The sequence below is a fragment of the Penicillium malachiteum genome, assembly GCF_028827825.1.
Source record: "Penicillium malachiteum strain IBT 17515 chromosome Unknown utg000001l:1.0-8184562.0:1.0-8186909.0, whole genome shotgun sequence".
Lineage (NCBI taxonomy): Eukaryota > Fungi > Ascomycota > Eurotiomycetes > Eurotiales > Aspergillaceae > Penicillium > Penicillium malachiteum.
This window is the reverse complement of record NW_026643094.1, coordinates 1,858,643-1,876,507: the sequence shown is the minus strand read 5'-3', so window position 1 is coordinate 1,876,507 and position 17,865 is coordinate 1,858,643. Positions and strand designations below refer to the sequence as shown.

At 46.7% G+C, this 17,865-nt stretch overlaps 6 protein-coding genes across 6 annotated transcripts; 4 read left to right on the top strand and 2 right to left on the bottom strand.

The window, feature by feature from the left end:
- Positions 1 to 94: 94 nt before the first annotated feature.
- Positions 95 to 1,287, bottom strand: N7483_000699 (uncharacterized protein; the record flags this gene model as incomplete). Its single annotated transcript, XM_057084137.1, has 4 exons — positions 95 to 106; positions 195 to 663; positions 810 to 1,085; positions 1,139 to 1,287. 4 exons carry the CDS (start codon positions 1,285 to 1,287, stop codon positions 95 to 97), a joined length of 906 nt encoding a protein of 301 aa, XP_056950286.1.
- Positions 1,288 to 4,902: 3,615 nt separating this feature from the next.
- On the bottom strand, positions 4,903 to 7,098 carry N7483_000698 (uncharacterized protein; the record flags this gene model as incomplete). Its single annotated transcript, XM_057084136.1, has 4 exons — positions 4,903 to 5,573; positions 5,632 to 5,888; positions 5,955 to 6,239; positions 6,515 to 7,098. 4 exons carry the CDS (start codon positions 7,096 to 7,098, stop codon positions 4,903 to 4,905), a joined length of 1,797 nt encoding a protein of 598 aa, XP_056950285.1.
- A 2,095-nt stretch (positions 7,099 to 9,193) lies between these two features.
- On the top strand, positions 9,194 to 11,096 carry N7483_000697 (uncharacterized protein; the record flags this gene model as incomplete). Its single annotated transcript, XM_057084135.1, is given in 3 exon segments — positions 9,194 to 9,209; positions 9,229 to 10,132; positions 10,388 to 11,096. 3 exon segments carry the CDS (start codon positions 9,194 to 9,196, stop codon positions 11,094 to 11,096), a joined length of 1,629 nt encoding a protein of 542 aa, XP_056950284.1.
- A 1,362-nt stretch (positions 11,097 to 12,458) lies between these two features.
- N7483_000696 (uncharacterized protein) lies at positions 12,459 to 13,238 on the top strand (the record flags this gene model as incomplete). The annotated part of the gene is made up of 1 exon (XM_057084134.1): positions 12,459 to 13,238. The coding sequence occupies one exon, from the start codon at positions 12,459 to 12,461 to the stop codon at positions 13,236 to 13,238; it is 780 nt and encodes a 259-aa protein (XP_056950283.1).
- Positions 13,239 to 13,886: 648 nt separating this feature from the next.
- N7483_000695 (phosphotransferase enzyme family protein) lies at positions 13,887 to 15,816 on the top strand (the record flags this gene model as incomplete). Its single annotated transcript, XM_057084133.1, has 7 exons — positions 13,887 to 13,895; positions 13,967 to 14,040; positions 14,072 to 14,169; positions 14,230 to 14,381; positions 14,430 to 14,750; positions 14,915 to 15,286; positions 15,307 to 15,816. 7 exons carry the CDS (start codon positions 13,887 to 13,889, stop codon positions 15,814 to 15,816), a joined length of 1,536 nt encoding a protein of 511 aa, XP_056950282.1.
- Positions 15,817 to 16,473: 657 nt separating this feature from the next.
- Positions 16,474 to 17,865, top strand: N7483_000694 (ankyrin repeat domain-containing protein; the record flags this gene model as incomplete). The annotated part of the gene is made up of 1 exon (XM_057084132.1): positions 16,474 to 17,865. One exon carries the CDS (start codon positions 16,474 to 16,476, stop codon positions 17,863 to 17,865), a length of 1,392 nt encoding a protein of 463 aa, XP_056950281.1.

Sequence of the window (17,865 nt, the reverse complement as noted above, 5' to 3'; positions counted from 1 at the left end):
GTGGCCAACTGCCAGTGCTTCCGTCCACAACCTTGGAATTAAGATGCCTGTATATGCATCCTTCAAATGTTGAACCCATGAACACATACATGTATTATCGGAGGCCCTGGAGATAATTATATACAATAATCGATGTTTCCGATGGTCCATCTTCGAACCCCATGTGCACATGATTTTAATCAAGTGAAACATACGAGCGCCTGCAAAAGCAGTAAGATCGCAGCCAATGAACACGATCCTACCAGCTGATTACTCCCCGACGTAGTTGTATAACCAACATTCAAGGAATTATTCTGATAGCCAACAGTACGGAGCCAGGTTGGAGTGGCGGTATCATTCCGCAAGATATCAGAGTGATAGGTATCGATAACGCCTTCAAAGGTCATAACAAACTTGCCCACAAAGACAAATGTGTCCTCTGCTTCCTGTGGAAAATCCGGTCCTGATATTGAATTAATACTCGCCTGAAAGTATCCCTGCATGGATAGATTTACAGTCGTAGAATCAAACTGAAGATTCAGAACTGGGTTCGTGAACTTGGTCCCGTTGAAAGCGGTTCCAAATGTGATTTGAGCAAATCTCCAGCTGAGAACTTTCGTTTCACCACAGTCTGTTGTGCTGTTGACCTCCCAGTAGTTGAAACCTGGATAGTCACTTAATGTACTTGAGAGATTATAAGTCGGGGCTTTGGTTTCTTCGAGGGACCGACGAAGTTATTGAAACCATCTGCGGAGTAATTGTTATAGACAGATCTAGATATTCTTAGTGAAATAATTAATAGCTTCTAGGCCTTTGACAATTGGACTTACTTAGTCGAAAATAGAGCGTATTCAAGCGATACCATCTCTTGAATCAACTCCCAGTCATTAATCGAGCTGAAGTTGAACCCAGGGGGCCAGAGAGTCAAAAAGGCATTTACTGGATCATCTTTGAGGTTATTGTATGAGGCTGGCTCTGTGAGCGCTAGCAACGTTTTGTACTTTGTCGTGATTGTTTTATTGCGAAGAACAGGACAATATTCCGTTTCAGAAGCTGCCAATCCAGCATATGCAGAAAGCTTCAAAGATGTGGATCCGTTGTAGTACCTAAAGATGATCTATAAGAAACTTTGTTTCACTTCCAGGGCTCAACAACTTACGATCCAACCCAACGGTAAAGGTTGCTTAAAGTCACATTGTCAGGTCGAAAGTTGAGTTCAGCGGGCATACTGCTAGTATCCGTTGTAGCAAGAACTACGGCAAAGATCGGACTGAAAAGTACGGCTGCCACTGTCTGAAATGCACGCATTCTGTTTCCAGATCTTCTTCCGGATGAGACGGAGATTTGGACCTTAACACAGTGTGATGGGGCTTGCCTTTGTAAAGGATGATAGATGTTGGTTAAGTCGAACTGGGAGAAGAAGAAACGCAGGAGAAACGCAGGGGAAATGGTGTTGGTCCCTAGACTCCGCTAATCTAGTGGTGCCACTAAGCGCTAGGTCTATTGCTTCAATTTGCTTGATCTTACTAGTCTAGGGCCAATTTTCTCAGAGCCACACTTAACCCTTAGCCCTGACTAGTGACTACTACGTAGTATTCGGAGTTAACTAAGTTAAAATGAGGTCGATTTTCCGAAGCTACCTAAGCGATTGGTATATGCCGCATCTAGATTCTATGTATGCCGAAACGACTCGGAGATTGGAAAAATGGCTCCAAAGCCGAGTGCATTATCTGAAATTGGCTGAGGTTGAATTTTGGCGTTGAATTCTGAAATCCCCCACCTCGAGGAAAGGCTTGAGAAAATCAAGCAAGGCGTGCCAAAGATTTCCACTTCCAAGGTTCTGTCTTAACGAGTCTGTATCAGTACTGCAATGAAGTGGTATAACTCCCCCACAAGTTGTGTACATTATTGAGGTTGTACTTCAGCTGTTAACAATGAACATAGCCCCATCTCAGGATCCACCCCCAGACCGAACCTACCCTGGAGACTGGAACCCTGAAACCCTGGAACCCCTCGATCCCCGACTCGGAATTCCATCGGCAAAGTTGGGTGTTCTCCAGGGCATGTGCAAATACGATGTAGATTAGCTATTATTTTTTATCTCATTCGAGTCCTCTCATTGCGATTTGTCTGAACTGCATGCAAGTTATTTGTCATGGGCACTTGTGTGATGATCATGCACATGCATGTGTGATGTCATGGTCAATATTCAGATCAAAGTGGCACTAAATATATCCTTCCCCATACTGCTGCATACATACAAGTTGAAACCTGAGGTAACATCATGATTTCAAATGTTGAATATTGAAGTCCCAATAGTGGACTAGTAGATAACTTGTTCAAAATAAATGAATCTGTGAATAAAACCTCTAGGGTTGAACATTGAAAGATTCCAAGGGGAAGAGCATAGATCTATAGAGTCGCATCTCAGTGCCGCATAACCTCGCTCTTCAAGTTATGAAGGTCCCATTTGCCCCAAAAAGTCCCAGTGCCCCAGTAGATCCATGGATAATCAGCCTTTATACGACTGCTATATTCACTAGCATGAATCGACACTTTTTTCGAAAGGCCGATACACAATTGATGATGAAAATGCATACATAGTAGCTTTTGACGTCGACAATATCATCACCATGTCTGCGGACCTTATATCTCCCGGTCGATGATAGTAAAAAACCAATATTATCCTCATATTGTTGACGCGGGACTTATAAGAAAGGTGCTACTGGAAATGAACCAGCATTTCTCTTTTTCTGCGGTCGCCTTTGCTCCATTCTTTCGTCCGGATATTTTGTTGAATCCTCTAGATGGAGGAAGTAAGGAGAGGACAATTATCTGATTTCTCAATTAGCCTTGTATAGCGAGTAGTTGAGGGAGTTCACATACAAACCAGGTTGCATGCTCATTGTGGTGTAGTGGTACTAACCCTCAAGCACCATGTAGGAGTGTCTCTGCCCTCTGCGAAACCACCGACGGGAGAGGAGAGTATCGAAAGCAGACTTCAAGGAGCGGAGCTTCATCATGATTGATATTGGAGGAATGAGTTGATAGAGGATGAAGTATTTGATGTTCAGTATGATGGGAATCGATTCCAACGTTGTTCTTGCTTTTCCACTGACATGATGCTAGGTCTTTATACTTCGATAGAAGAATTCCATGCAGTTCCGTACAGGAGAATTTGTTCACGTGGAGAAGCGAATCTGATAATGGATTCTTCTAATGTTCCATCTCGCGCTGCTGTCAAAAGCTGAGGTTATTCTCCGGACCAATGAACCTGCCCAAGTGGTAACTATAAACGGCGAATTTCACGTTTCTACGCTAAATGGACGTAAATAGGTGGCAGCCTAATCCTCACAGACTCACCCAGCCTATCATCGGTGTTTCCAGCTATGCTATTACGCGCCTTGCAGGATGAGGCATTAGTGTGAAACGGGCGCTTAATGGGTTGATGTTATATGCGCCGTAGGGACGTTTCACTAAGTGAGCGGGAGTTGCTTTTTTCGGCTTCTCTAACCGCCGGCCCCATATCCTTGACATACATCCCACAGACCTCCATGGATTGACTCCTTCTTTAGGATAGAGTGACCTATGGGTATGCCGAGAACTCTTAACTTTCGGGTAGTTTCTTCAGTAAGACCAAAACAAACTACTGCGAACCACACGGGATAGCCATCGAGATGCCGGGAATACAACCTGCGTCTGAAACATGGCGGTATGTGCTTTTTCATCTGGGATGAAAGCAGATGTGCGTCATAAGATGGGTGCCTTATACGAGTTGGTAATTCTGGGTCATCCATAATCGGTGTGTCCTGATGTCCAGCCTGTATTTGCCCTTTTCGCTGATCTAGGGGAATATGAAACGCGCGATTCATTCAGTCTACCTCTCTGTTGACCTGATATTTGGGTGCATCGTGGTTGTTGAGATGATCGTTGATTTGTCAAATGGTGAAAAGACTGATCCGTCTTCTTTGAGGCTGATATTAGCGCTCATCTTACAAATTCTGGGGCTCTGGTGACTGGCAACAAGCGTTTTGAGGCATTTCTCATAGTCGAACCGGCTGCGAAAGCACTGCAGAATGTACCGGAGGATATTTCTGCAAAGGAACATTTGATATACTATACACTCTGGTAGGCTGCTGAGGGGGTAAATTGTCATTCTCCAGCGCACGCTCGAACTTCTTCGTCCGGGATCCTGGTTCTAGATCTTTCAAGTCCAGTAAGAGCAGATAAACTTCAACGTCAAGTTGTTTGTATTAGTAAGAACTGCGGAAATCATATCCTACTTCCCAAGGTTGTAGCAAGATTCAAGAACAAGGCAAAGATCTATATCAAGATTGTGTTGAAGGTTTGAAACACTTTTGACAGTGATCATAAAGGACTGATGAAATTGAATGAGATGAATGATAGTTATCAAATCACTTGAGACAGAACCTAGAAGACACATAGAAACAGAGTGATGATGCATAGTGCAGTGATGTCCAATCGACAGAGGAACTTGAACCCATATATGAAGACCGATAATTTTCCCAAACACCAATCCAAAACCCAAACAAGAAATGAAGAAGTCCCAGAGCATCCGGAAAAAGATAATTTCATAATTAAACCATGAACCGAGAGGGCAAGTTCATTAAAGCAAATATCCAGACATGGCAAAGAGGGCAAAGAGAGAGCTTGTGCTAGCCTCATTCTCCAGAGATGATAATCATGACGCCTTTCCAATATGAGTTGAGTAAAAAACAGGGGGAAGAAGCAAATGGAAAATAGAAACACAAAAAAATAAAACAAAAAACGCCAGTAGACGTTCTACTTTACAATGATCGGCAGGGAATTGCTGCACAGAAACATGGGGGGGTATCGTATTGAGAAGCACCAAGGGACAATGGTCAAGGGGATACACGACACGTGCAGGTGACACGGTTAGGGCTACCGTTCCCCAAACTTGCCATACTCCTGCTGCCATTTCAGCAGGTGACGGGTGAGAACATCCATCATCTCCACACTGCTGAGGTCTTTGAAATCCTTTTCGGCGATCTCACCGCCATCAGTGGGAGCGGATTCACCGGTTTCGCTATTCGTTGAGAGCATGGCGTTGTCGATCTGTTCAACCATACTCCTCAAGAGTAAACCTTGAGCTCGGTCACCGTTCTCAGGTGGAGTGCTGGATTGCTCGCTAGCAACAGCCATCTCCACCTGCATTCGGGATATGAACTCAAGGATAGCTGCCACCCTTCTTTTCATTTCGTTCATGGTAGTGCGTTGGGGGTGCATGTATCGAGGCTTACTCGGCCTAACACCATCACCACCGTTTGTAAAGGTGCCATTCGCGCCATACCCTATTCGGGGTGACTCTCCGCCGATGTCATGGGAATACCCACGGCGGGGAGATTCGGTGCCGGTACCGTTCACATCTCGGTCTTTGGTGTATTGGTTGCGTCCAACACGACCACGACGTGCTGGTGGGCGCCCTGACTTCCGGGTAGACGGCCTAGTAGGCGGCGGCTCTTGCTGAGTGGGAGTATTAGGGCTTGCTTGGGCCGGCTCAGGTTCGGTTGGCGGGGCAGGCTTGATTGGCGATGGAGGCTCATGTTCGGACTCTGCGATGTCATTGTCAGCAAGCCACAGTATTCAATTTGCGATGGAGATTTTCCGCACCTTCTCCCTTCCGACGATTGTTTCTCTCCTTTCGACGAGGAGCAATCTCGGGGGGTGCTGTCTCAGGCTCCTCGGCTTCCTTAGTAGGTTCCTTGTCACGCTGGCCTCGAGATGCAGCTCTTTGTCTTCGCGTGCCATTCGTGGCTTTGGGTTTCGACTCGTCATCCGACGGAGGTTGAGAAGGTGGGTTGCTATGTCTTGAGGCAGCGGCGGGGGGGGGAGAGGCGGTTCGTTGGCGTTTGGCACCCTGTCTGTTGCTGGAACCATCCTGTCAGTTATTCGCTCGAATCGAGAAACGTGGGATTGAGATCCAAATTACGTACACTTCGCTTTCACTTCGGCTTCGTTTGGTACGTCGAGTGGAAGTGTCGTCAGGAAGACTCTTGGTATCTTCCTTGCTTTCTTCAATGGCTCGTCGAATCAGTTCCTCTTCGTCATAAGCCGCATCACGACTGTTCATGGTGGAGCGCCGCTTGGGATTCGACGCACCCTCGCTGTTGCGAGATTTAGGATCCTTGGACCGTCGAGATGTGTCTTGTGAAGAAGCTCGAGAGGAGGGGGCCGGCGATGACGCTGGTACGACGGGTAGGTAGGTGGAAGAGCGCTGGCTGTGAGGGTCATTAGCATTGTGAAGCCCAAGTAAAAGAATAACAGCATGATTTATGAAGGCTTGGTTCTAGAAAGAAGACTGGAGTTCTGTAACCTGCAGACTTTCCTTCCTAGACTGTGCTGTTGCTCAATACACCGGCCTGCTCACCAGCTGCCACAAGCTCGGACGAGTTTTCTTGGACAGAGGTACATTTGAAACGCAACCACCCGACAGCATGGAAAGAAAGCCCGATGGTGATTTGAAAGAAAAAAAAGACTTGAACTATCAACTTACCCATTGGGTTCGCCCCGTATTCTGTGCAAGTCCTTCCGACATTCCTCACAGAAATATTCGTCGGGGCTCATGTCCTCGTCCATGATTCCAACACAGCCACCATGTTGCCATACTTTGCAAAGATCGCATTGGATGAACATGCTACCGATATCGTCTGATAGTAAATCAGATGAATCAGTAGGAGGATTGGGAGGCTCTGGCTTCACGATGCTCCGACCGAGGGCTTCACGGCGAGAGGGGGGTAGGCCAGGATAGTCCTGCTGTCCACAGAGACAGCGAGTGACTTCTTCCTCTTCCTCCTCTTCAAGGTCATCTTCATCCTCCTCACGAAGAGGCTCTTCTTCATCATCGCGAGCGCGCTGGCGCTGGCGCGTTTGTGGGAGGTCTGTCCTCGAGCCGTTTTCGCCATCATCGATGGATTGAGATCGATGGGTGGATGAGCCCTGAGGAGAAGGGTTTTTATGATTTGAACGGGTGCTCCTCTCACGAGTGAGGGAGACAGAGGAGCCGGAGGAGTTGGTGTGTTGGAGGAGGGCTGGGGAGGGCTGCGTGGTGCGCGCCCGCGAGGAGCGACGAGGTGTCATGGTGGTGGAAGGAGTCGAAAAGATTGAAAATTGAAAGAAGTATAACTTATATAAATAAAATAAAAAAGGTTGAACAAGCTCTTGAAAAGATTTCCAGTGGTGTTGAGAACTGTTTCAAGCAGCACCGGATTGCGAGGGAGCTCTTGCGCGCGATTGTGAGCTCCTTCTGGGTAGAAGGAGGGCAATAAAATTGAGAATTTTAAATAATTTTGATAGCACAGCGTCACAAGGCTCATAAAAGAGCCCGATGACTACATAGTCCGAGGGTTGTAGCAGGATTGGCGGGGGTTTGCAGAGAGAGAAAGAAAGAGAAGGAGGAAAAGCACCGGAACGGGACTCCAAATGCACTTCGCCCGTCCTTCCCCGCTCTCGACACCCTCTTCCAACGCGCGAGTTACCGCCTTTCCCTTCATTTGTAGAAGTCAGAGAACTTCTCGTTCGATCATATCGAGGTATATATACTCATAATATTTGGAGATCCTGAAGATTTTCTTTTTCTATGGGTGGCGTGCGCTTGGTCGCATGAAAAAAAATTGACCATGACGCGCTCGGCAGAAATCCGTCCCCTCCCACTCGGTTCCTGTGAACAAATTGCAATTCCTTTTTTTCTTCACCCTTTTTCGAACATAAGGCAATGCGATTGCTTATGTCCTGGGTCATGATGATCTATAATAAAGCTGTGAATATTTCTTCTTCTCTTTTTTTTTTATACCATGACCTATTTCCCTTCTGTGACGACGAAGCACCTCGACTGCAGACCCTCAATTGGACCGGAAAGCGAGGAGGGACAGGTACTGCAGCTGCAGATCTCCAACAAACAGATTTGAAATCCTCGGTGTTATAGGACACGATGGACCTTATACAAAGCTCGTGCACTCCATCGACGTACCACGGTGGAATTTCCTGGGTATAGCCCTAACACCTGGGCAACGGGTCTTCTGGACATGAACCAATAGTGATCCGAAGGACCAAGCGGTAATAGCTATCCAAATTGGCCATGGAGTATTTGGGCAGTAAGCTGATGCAGAATTACTATTTGGTCTTTCTGTCAAGGCTCTGAGCGGGGGACCGAGAACATACGCAAGGCACTTGAGGGGCAGTTTACAATGCGCTACTAATCATGTTGCTAGCTATGCAGGTACAATGGACTTTTTGAACACAGTTTCAATGCTAACTAGGTTGCATCACCTGGCCTACTGGAACTAACCTATGTTGAAGGAATTTTGTTTGTAATATGGACCACTGGCATTGGTCAATGGTCTGCTGCGGAGAAAGGCAACTATATCCTGGGCAGAACAAAGTATGCACTGCATACTACACATAAAGTAGTTATCTGGCTTTCGCAGCATAACAGAATTAAAATATTATCTACTAGTATAAATTCCCATATCTTCCAAGTTCCAATTCTCACAAATGACTTGTAATAACCAATTTAAAGTCAATTCTACAGAACAATATCTTCATATGTAATAACATTTACCCCGGTTGGGCATGATTACTAGGATTACCCAATTCGGTTAGCGTCATGGGTGATCCGAATTCCCGTGACTTGTTCTTTCGCTTCACCATCTCTAACCCCTCCGCAATTCCTATTCTCCGGATCTTGCTTGTGTCTCGAAAAACGGCTGTTTTCGCTGTCTGTTGGGACAAGCAGATCTATCGCAACCTCACATTCTTTGCCAATCCCTGTGGTTTTTATGCACTGAGTTGTAGAAGGATTTCTAGTGGTTCTTGTCGGTATGTTCATGATATTCCCATATCCGTGGCTGTGGAACACCCGAGGCCAGCGGAGATGCCCAAGATCACCCCCCAAAACGGAGTTGTCCATATATGGCTATATCTGGCCATGCATACATCCCTGCATGGTATTGTATGCTGAACCCCGGCTAACGGATGTATGGATTGATAGTGTTTCCCCCCGAGACCAAACATTTGCCCCCGAAATATCACGATCTCCAACTCCAGTCTCACTGGCTCGCTCACAGCAAACTTGGTGGAGGGGGAAACCAAGGAAACTGAGGACACGGGTTGGCATACCTCATTCCACAGCGTGTAAGCGATTGTGGATGAGGTCGATTGTCAAGAGACCTGCATGATGACTGCTACTCTGAGTATGTCTTGCCCGTAGAGGGACAAACCGGTTTGCATCACCTTGTTGGGTGGACTGCCGGGGAAATCCCAACCTTCAGGAGTCAAATATCTATCCGGTTGCTCTGTTACTGACGCGGTGTTGCACTCGTGTAGACGGGACGTTCAACTCGGCGCCTGACACACCCTCCCCCGTCTATCCCGATCGCCTGATTCGTCCTCTTCCCAGGCGGACCCTGCGTTCCCGCTTGTCAACCGATGCCGCAGATACGATCCATTATCCGCCCACTCCTCCCGCGTCACAGATCTTCTATGGAATCCCAGGAGACTCAGAAGAAGCGGTTAATGAGTCCAAGGTCTATGTACAGCAGACCATCGAGTCGGATCGACATGAACTAACTCCCGAGGCTGAATCCCATCATGGATTTGAGATTTCTGTTGAGCTCGAAAGCGGAGACGAAGACGGACCGGTAGTAGTGCGCCGTAGTGCTGGGTTTCGAGGATCTCTATCCCCAACTTCCAGCATACAAGCACAAGGATCTGCTGGTACAGATGGAGTTTTGAAGTCCTCGGCTGGACCGGACGGTTACGATGCATTTGAAAACACCAATAATAAGAAAAAGCGAAAGATACCCACGCCGGGCAATATGGCCGGCCATCATTCAACATTATCAGGGGAATTTGCCAACATGGGCTTGGCCACAGGGAATACGACCCCAACAGCAAATGGTGACGGAACGGGGACATATTATGGAAATGGAAATCCAGCATCGCCAGTAGGGAGCGGCATATCAGGGTCAGGTCGAGGTCGTCTTGGCCGGAGCTCTACTCGTAGCAGCAGTGGTCGTAACCCGTTATCTGCAAATGCGCAGAATGCATGGATGACAGCTCCTCGGACACCAAGTCGGCGGGATGGAATGATGTCGTCCCCTGCTCCATCTGGTATGTATATCAGGGCTCTTCCTCCAAGGGCTAACTGCATTGGGTCGCTGACTCGTCGACTCGTTGACTTGTTTGTTTGCTAATCCGTTGACCACAGGTGAACCATCTGACCAGGGAATCATTTCCACAGCGATTGCAAATGCAGCAACGTTGTCTTCTCCCACACGTGGACCGAGCAACGTGAGCTTGTTGGATCAGGAGAACACTACCCCCACCAAAACCCAGTTCACGTTTACCTGCGAGTCTGATTCCTCTAAAGGATTGGTCTTGCAGAGAAACTCATACTCCACCCCCGTCGTTCACCAACCTCTCCTCTTTCTTCCGCCACCCAAAAACCTCGTGCTTTCTCTACCCAAGGCACACAAACGAGCCCAAACATGGGTAATGCCATCTCAAGAATGGTCCGGCCGGACGATCCGGATTTTGAACGCATCGAAAAGAAGAAGAAGTCTCCTGAGGCCGTTTATTCTGCTGCAGCTCGTCGCCGTCAGAACAATCAGCAGTACCATAATGCTCACAACCCTCCCCGCGCAGAAGACAACTGGATTTGCGAGTTTTGTGAATACGAGCGTATCTTCGGCACTCCCCCAACTGCACTCATCCGACAGTATGAGATCAAAGACCGCAAACAACGAAAGCTACTTGCTGAGAAGCAGCGCCTCCTAGAGAAGGCCAAATCAAAGGGCCGCAAGGCAAAGAAGGCAACGAAGAACGGATCAAAGAACGAAGCTGCGCAGCCTGGCTATGATCACACCTCAGTTGAATCTACCGGTCCCGGCCTGCGCGATGATGAATCTCTGGGTCCAGAGTATGACGATGAAAACGACTCTATTCCCGCTACCAACCCTGCATCCCCCGCCGAACTGAAACCACCCCGACCTCTTTGCTGTGATCGCCCTAAGACGACTGTGGAGGACAGCAAGCATCCTGTGAAGCATGACAATGACCCTGCATGCGCCAATGGTTGATGATTTTCACTGCATGTCATTGCATGGAGCATGGTGTCAGCGTTTTGTCATGAAGCATTCTTTTTTTTTCGGTTCTCATTTCAGTCGGTTCGTTTATGTTAAGGTCAAATCCTTCCTGGATGTCTGTATTCAGGAAAGGAATGTTACGAGTTTTGCATCTGTGGAATTCCCCTCTCAAAGCATTTTAAGGCAAGCGTCAAGTCAAGGCAAGCATTTGGAGCAGATTCGTTTGAAGGAGTCAATGTATTTTTAATGATATCAATAATCCATATTCTTATCCCAAATCTGGTTTCTTTGTTGTAGTTGAGGCGGTTTGTCCCAGTGCCAGATTCTTTGTTAGCAACCCGTTATTATTAGAAAGTAAATCCAGACCAGATCAAGAAGACGTAATCAAATTTAGGCGGAATCTAATTTCGTAATCATCTGGAACTTATCGTCTGGAACTTGAATCTAGTTTCTTTATTGATTGGCTCAGAATATCTGGTTTGTTCTTACGTTGAAACACCAATCCTGTGATATTGGCGCGCGCGAGCTGAGGAACTTGAACTGTGCATAGGCGCCGACCCACAGGAGATCGATATGATTTGCGCCAGCATCTAGACGGTTCATTTCCTATCTGGGTAGTTAATTGTCTGCAATAGCTATTTTTGTTTTATGACATAAATTTCTATGTTTCATCTTCATATAGATTTTTACTGAGCTTGATTCTGAATGGTAGAACCCAACCTTGGGACCAATCCAACTAGAGCCGCTCGGCATTTATCCCTTAGATGGATTCACTGCTTTGTTTCATATTGGACCAGAGGATTAAAGCAGCTAAAATAGAATTCTAAGTGCCTTTCATGTGCCTCAACTATAGGGGAAGATACCAAATGTCTCATCATCTATAAGACATTCGAAATCCCCAAACTATGAAACCAGCAACGACCTTCTTTTGTTTCTTCAAAGATTTGTTTCATGCCTCTCATTTAGATACGCCTGGTTGCCTGTCTTTGAATTTGCAGACTATTCTCCTTGTCAAATCATTCTGGTTGATGAATTGACTCATCCTATAACACCTTCTTTCTATTTGATTTGGCAATCCAGGCTGCCATTGACCCCAAGCTTCATTATTCAATACTTTCCTATCTTCCTTCACTAGACTGTGATATACGATTTTGACAGCATAATCCGATTTACTTTGTGGATTCACTTCACGCTGCGCGTGACCTCTCATTCAAATACTGTTTACATTTCTTCTCGAGAAATCACTCATCGCCACTCCCTCAATACATCATCGTCCACACGGACTCGAACCAAATACCTACCTACCTACTATTCTAATACGAACTCGAGTTCATTTTACAAAAATATCTGCCCATCATGTTCCTCGCTGGAAAAATCATCAAAGTCGGCATCAACCAGGCCAAGAAGCGCAAGGCCAAGAACCAACCTCAGTTCCAACAGCCCGACCCGAACTACAACTATCCCCAACCTGGTTACCCCATGGGAGAGTACCCACCAGGCGTTGCACCTGGTACAGACACCAAATATGTCCTGACTCCGCCTGCAACCAAGGCTGGCAAGCTCACCGCGATGTTCATGTCTGTTATGCGCTTTCTCCAATTCGTCTTCGGTCTCACTGTCGTCGCTCTCTACGGCGACGATGTCCACCACGATCACGAAGACGACCGCCAGGCAAACGCTAAATGGGTATTTGCTGTTATTGTGGGTGGCTTGGCAACCCTGACAGCTTTATGGCATATGATCCTACCATTCGTCAAGAGACGTGTGCACTCTGGCTCGAATCAACATACATTCAACACGAAGGTGCTCTTGCCAGAGTTTATTTGGGAGTTTATTATCTGTGTCATCTGGATTGTGCTGTTTGGTATCTTCGGAAGCATGTACATTGGTGTTTATGGTAGCGATTCAAGCAGCAGCAGCAGCAAGAGGGATTCGTCAAGCTCTAGCTCTTCGGATTCTGGATTGGGTGATAATGCAAAGATCAATCGCATGCGTCATGCTGTTTGGGTTGATCTCGTGAATCTGGTTATGTGGATTATCACGTCGACTTGGGTGCTTCTTCGCTGGGTCAAGTCTCGTCGGGCTGCACTGGCAGCTGTGGCGCTTGATGCGGGCTTCGATGCTGAGAAGATCTAAGTGTATCGGGTCTTTGATGCTCGGAGACCTACTAGGTGTATTCCAATAGCTACTTCTCACTGACTGGGACAACGGGAGGAGCGTTTGGATTGTATGGAAACACGTTCATTGTACACGAGATCTCTCCTTCTTTCTTTTTTCTAGTGCCAATGTCTCTTTTACTTTTGATGGATTCTCCTTGGCGTTTGGTGGAGTTTCCTTCTGTTCACGTCCAACTCGAATCACGAGTCAATCTAAAAAGATTTTCAATATTTGATTAATTCATTATATATTCCATCGAAGTAGATTATTCTCATTTATCTTGCAAATTTCGTCTTGAATCTCACATGTACTATGTCACAGGAACAGGCCCACTAAGTTTGCTACGGAATGGAATTACATAACCCCTGTAACCTCCAAGTCCGAACACACATGTACTACCAACTTGAACCTCTGGAACACCCCAATGCTCACAGAATACTTCTGGTTTGCCTTCACCAAAACTATCTAGCTTCAAATTATCTTGGGGCGCAAGCAAGAGATTGAATTTAACACTCTTATTCCAATTCCGACCAACAAATGCGAGATCGTTTTCGTTCCATTGGCCAGGTAGGAGAAACACATGTGCACACTGGCAACTTCACCCTGAGCTCTGGGCCCAAAATTCAAATGGCGAAGGTAAATAGCACTGGCATGATGTGGGAGAAAATACAAAAAGAAAGTTACTAAAGCACTTTCCTTACTTCTAGAAGAGAAAATACTCGAAGAAGATCTGTATCGATACACCAGGCACCGATAGCTGTAAGTTACAAAGCCGATTATTGTTTACAGACTTATTCTGACTGTTATTGCAGCTTTAAAGAGGAAAAAGAATTGGAACGCCGACACGTTAAGTTCAACTTGCAAGAGCTGCTCAAGATAGCCGTGAATGCTTGCAAGGGAGTTCGATCAGGTACGTTCTGTTCTATCCCTTGGGGCATACCCGGGATCAAACACTAATATCGCTGAGCAGGTATCAAAGTCACGAAATGTCCAGAAGGGCTACATAACAAAGCTTTCATTTTGACAATGGATAATGGGTCTGAGGTTCTTGCGAAGCTCCCTAATCCCAATGCCGGACCTGCGCATTTCACAGTTGCCTCCGAGGTGGCTACACGTGAACTGGTAGGATATTCTCTTTTCTTCATACTGGACATTTGCTAATGAACTTAGCTTCGTCATGTATTCAACATACCTGTTCCCCAAATATTTGCATGGTCCAATGACGCCTCAGCCAACTTGGTCAAGGCCGAATATATCATCGAGAAAAAGGCACCCGGTATACAGCTTGGGTCTGCCTGGCATCAATGGCCCCGAGAGCTAAAACTCCAACTCATAACTCGTGTGATTGATCTCGAAGATAAATTGACGAGTATCTCTTTCGATCAGCATGAATGCATCTATTTTAAAGATGACCTACGCTTACTTACAGGGGAGGCGACAGAGCTTCAAGTTCAGGCTGAAAATGTTGCGCCCAAGGCTCTTCAAAAATACGTTATTGGACCTTTGACCACGAACGAAATTTGCATGAGGGGAGGTGGAAATGATATATTACTTGCCCGCGGTCCTTGTGAGAAATGCTCAAAATACTCATCATTATATTCCCCTGTGATACTAATCTATGGAGTACAGGGATAACTCCACATGACTACACCAAGGCATTGGGAAATAATGAAATGTTATGGATCAAGTCAAAAGGAGCTTCTCGAATGAACTATTACCGGTCAAGTCAGAACAAGGAGCTTCCAGCGGATGGTCTCGAACTTTTGAAGAAGTATATGGATGTGGCTCATTACCTTGGCCCCTCATCAACCGATGAATCGGGCGCCTTGAACGTTCTCTGGCACCCTGAACTTCACCTGGACAACATTTTCGTAGATCCAGATACTCATGAAATTACCAGTATTATTGACTGGCAATCGGCTTGCGTGGCACCGCTGTTTTATCAATCCTGTATCCCAAGACTATGCAGACATCTTGGCCCTGTTCAAGAGGGCTGGAAAATCCCCCAAAGACCCGATAAATTGGAAGTCTGAGCGAAAACGAACAGAACAAGATCGACAATGACTTGGAAAGCGAAATTCTTCACAAAAACTATGAAGCCCAGGTGTGTAAGCGCGCACCCCGACATTGGAAGGTTCTTCAGAATCGGTCAGTTCCCATGATCCGGAAACCCGTGTGGCTTGTAACTAGGGTATGGGAGAATCGCGATCTCTTTTTCCTTCGAGAGTCATTGATGGAACTGGTTGCATATTGGGATGAACTATTTCCAGATGTCACTTATCCAATTGAATTTACCAGAGAGGATGTCGAGATGCAGGCAAAGGAGAATGAAAATATCAAGGGCATAGGACATATGCTAACAATGTTCCGGGACCAGGCGGCTCTCCCAGTGGATGGGATGGTCGATCCTGAAGACTATGATGTTGCCCGCAAGAACTGTCGTAAGTTCAAAGATATTTTTGTTGAACTGGGCAAAGATGATGAGGAGAAAGAGCTGTTCCGGAATTTATGGCCTTATCAAGAGTCTGAGGCTGGGACTTCCCAAGGTAGTCCCTAAGGTGATTGTGAGCCCATTTCTCAACTGATGGAGGACCTGACCTCGAGATAGATTGTAGTATTCTGTTGTTCGAGTTTTCCAGACACAGGGTCTCCATTTTCAGCATCAATACATGCCATTCTCCATACCAATATACCAGCGGCATAAGTCGCGGACTTGCAGTTATCGATGTGCTCCAATAACCAATAGTAGTAATCTAAAAGTCATCCTATACAGACTGCTAGTGGTTTACAGACTCACTTATTTCCCAAACTTGGAAGCTTCCTCAACTTAAATATCTCTCTTCTCACTTTGCTTCTCTCCTTCTCTCACTTATCACATGCATCCTTGCCAATCCTGAGGTCTTACATTTCACTCTTCTTCCCTTCTCACTCTCTCTACTTCTTCCCCCAACTTAACTTCTGGCCTTCTTTAGTTTTCACTCTTCCTTCGCTCCGCGGAGTCTCTATCGCTCCAAAGAGGTAAGCCATCTCTGAAGACACCATACCTTTCCTCTTCCTGACCCTCCTCCCTTTTCAAGGTTTCATCCTCTTCTTCATTCCATCCCCTTTTGGACCGGATCTCTCCAAACGTGAGTCTTCCTGCTTCCCACAGCTGAACTTGCCAATCTGTCCTACACGTTGTTTCTTGCCCAGGCTAACGGCTCATTCTTAACAGATGCCTCTCAATCTCCTGTACCTCCCCAGCGAGGTCATCGCCTTGATCGGCTGGTGTCTCGATTCTCGCCGGGATATCAGAGCTCTAATTGAAACTCATCCTCGGTTTGCATGCCAGATGCAGCTCTGGGAATCCTACCACTGTATTGAAGGCAATTCCTTCATGCATGAGAGCGGCCTTCTGTTCGCGTGCAAGACCGGGAATGAGATCATTGCCCGTGAATTAATGAAAGATGGCGCATGCGCCTGGGCAAACTCTCGATTTTCTCGTTCCTGGACGGACATCGTCTCTTACCCATTGCCCATTGCCGCACGCAATGGCTTTTGCAGCATAGTAAAAGTTCTCCTGAAGCACAGCGACCCTATCATCCCCCACTCCGAGAAGTTCGATTTCATCATGCTTCAGGCTATCAAGGCGGGTTCTAAGGAAACTGTCGAGGTTCTTCTCAGCATCAAGGATGACAAGATAGATCCCGATTTCCAGCTGCGTAGACGAAAGCGTCACCGATACTTGGGTTCAGTAAAACCAGGATGTGGACCAGACACTCCCCTCAAAACAGCAATGGCACTAGCGAATGAAGAAATCACACGCCTTCTCTTGGACGATGGACAATTCGTATTCAACATGAGCAGTCTAGGAATCGCTGCAGCGGCAGGTCTCGATGACCTTGTCAAGATGATTCTGGAAAATCCATACCCAACTCGCACAGCGATTGCTGACGCCGCACGAGGCGGACACATGAGCACTCTCAAAATATTGGTACAAGATGGGAGGTTGGATCCTAATCAGCCGGATAAGATGGGCTGGGCAGCACTTCACTACGCGGTTTATTATGGAATGATGGATATGCTCCAATTCTTGCTTGGTGTTGAATGCATCCGTCCTGATTTTCGCTCTGATGACCGGTTGGGTGGTAATCATACACCTTTCTCCGAGGCTGCACAGCACGGAGATATCAAAATGATGAAAATTCTAATGCGAACACGCAAGGTTAGCGCTCATTACATCACCTGGAGTTCATGGACACCACTACATCACGCGGCCTATGCTGGAAGTGCCAAAGCTGTGTGTTTCTTGCTTGCCCAAGGCGTGCAAATTGACCAGCATGACGAAAACTTTCCGAGTCCTTTTGCCCTGGCCGCAGCAGGTGGTTATTTGGACGTGATGAGAATCCTACACAGCACGGGGAAGGTGGATATTGAAAGCTTGGGCCAAGAAGACCGTACGCCATTGTCGTACGCAGCTGGAGGGGGTAACCCGGAAGCTGTAGCATTTTTGCTTGCCAAAGGAGTGAACCCAGATCCCAAGGACTCTAAGGGCCGAACCCCCCCTGTTATATGCCGCCCAGCAGTGCAACAGTTCTGTGGTGAAGGTTTTGCTCGCAATTGGTAA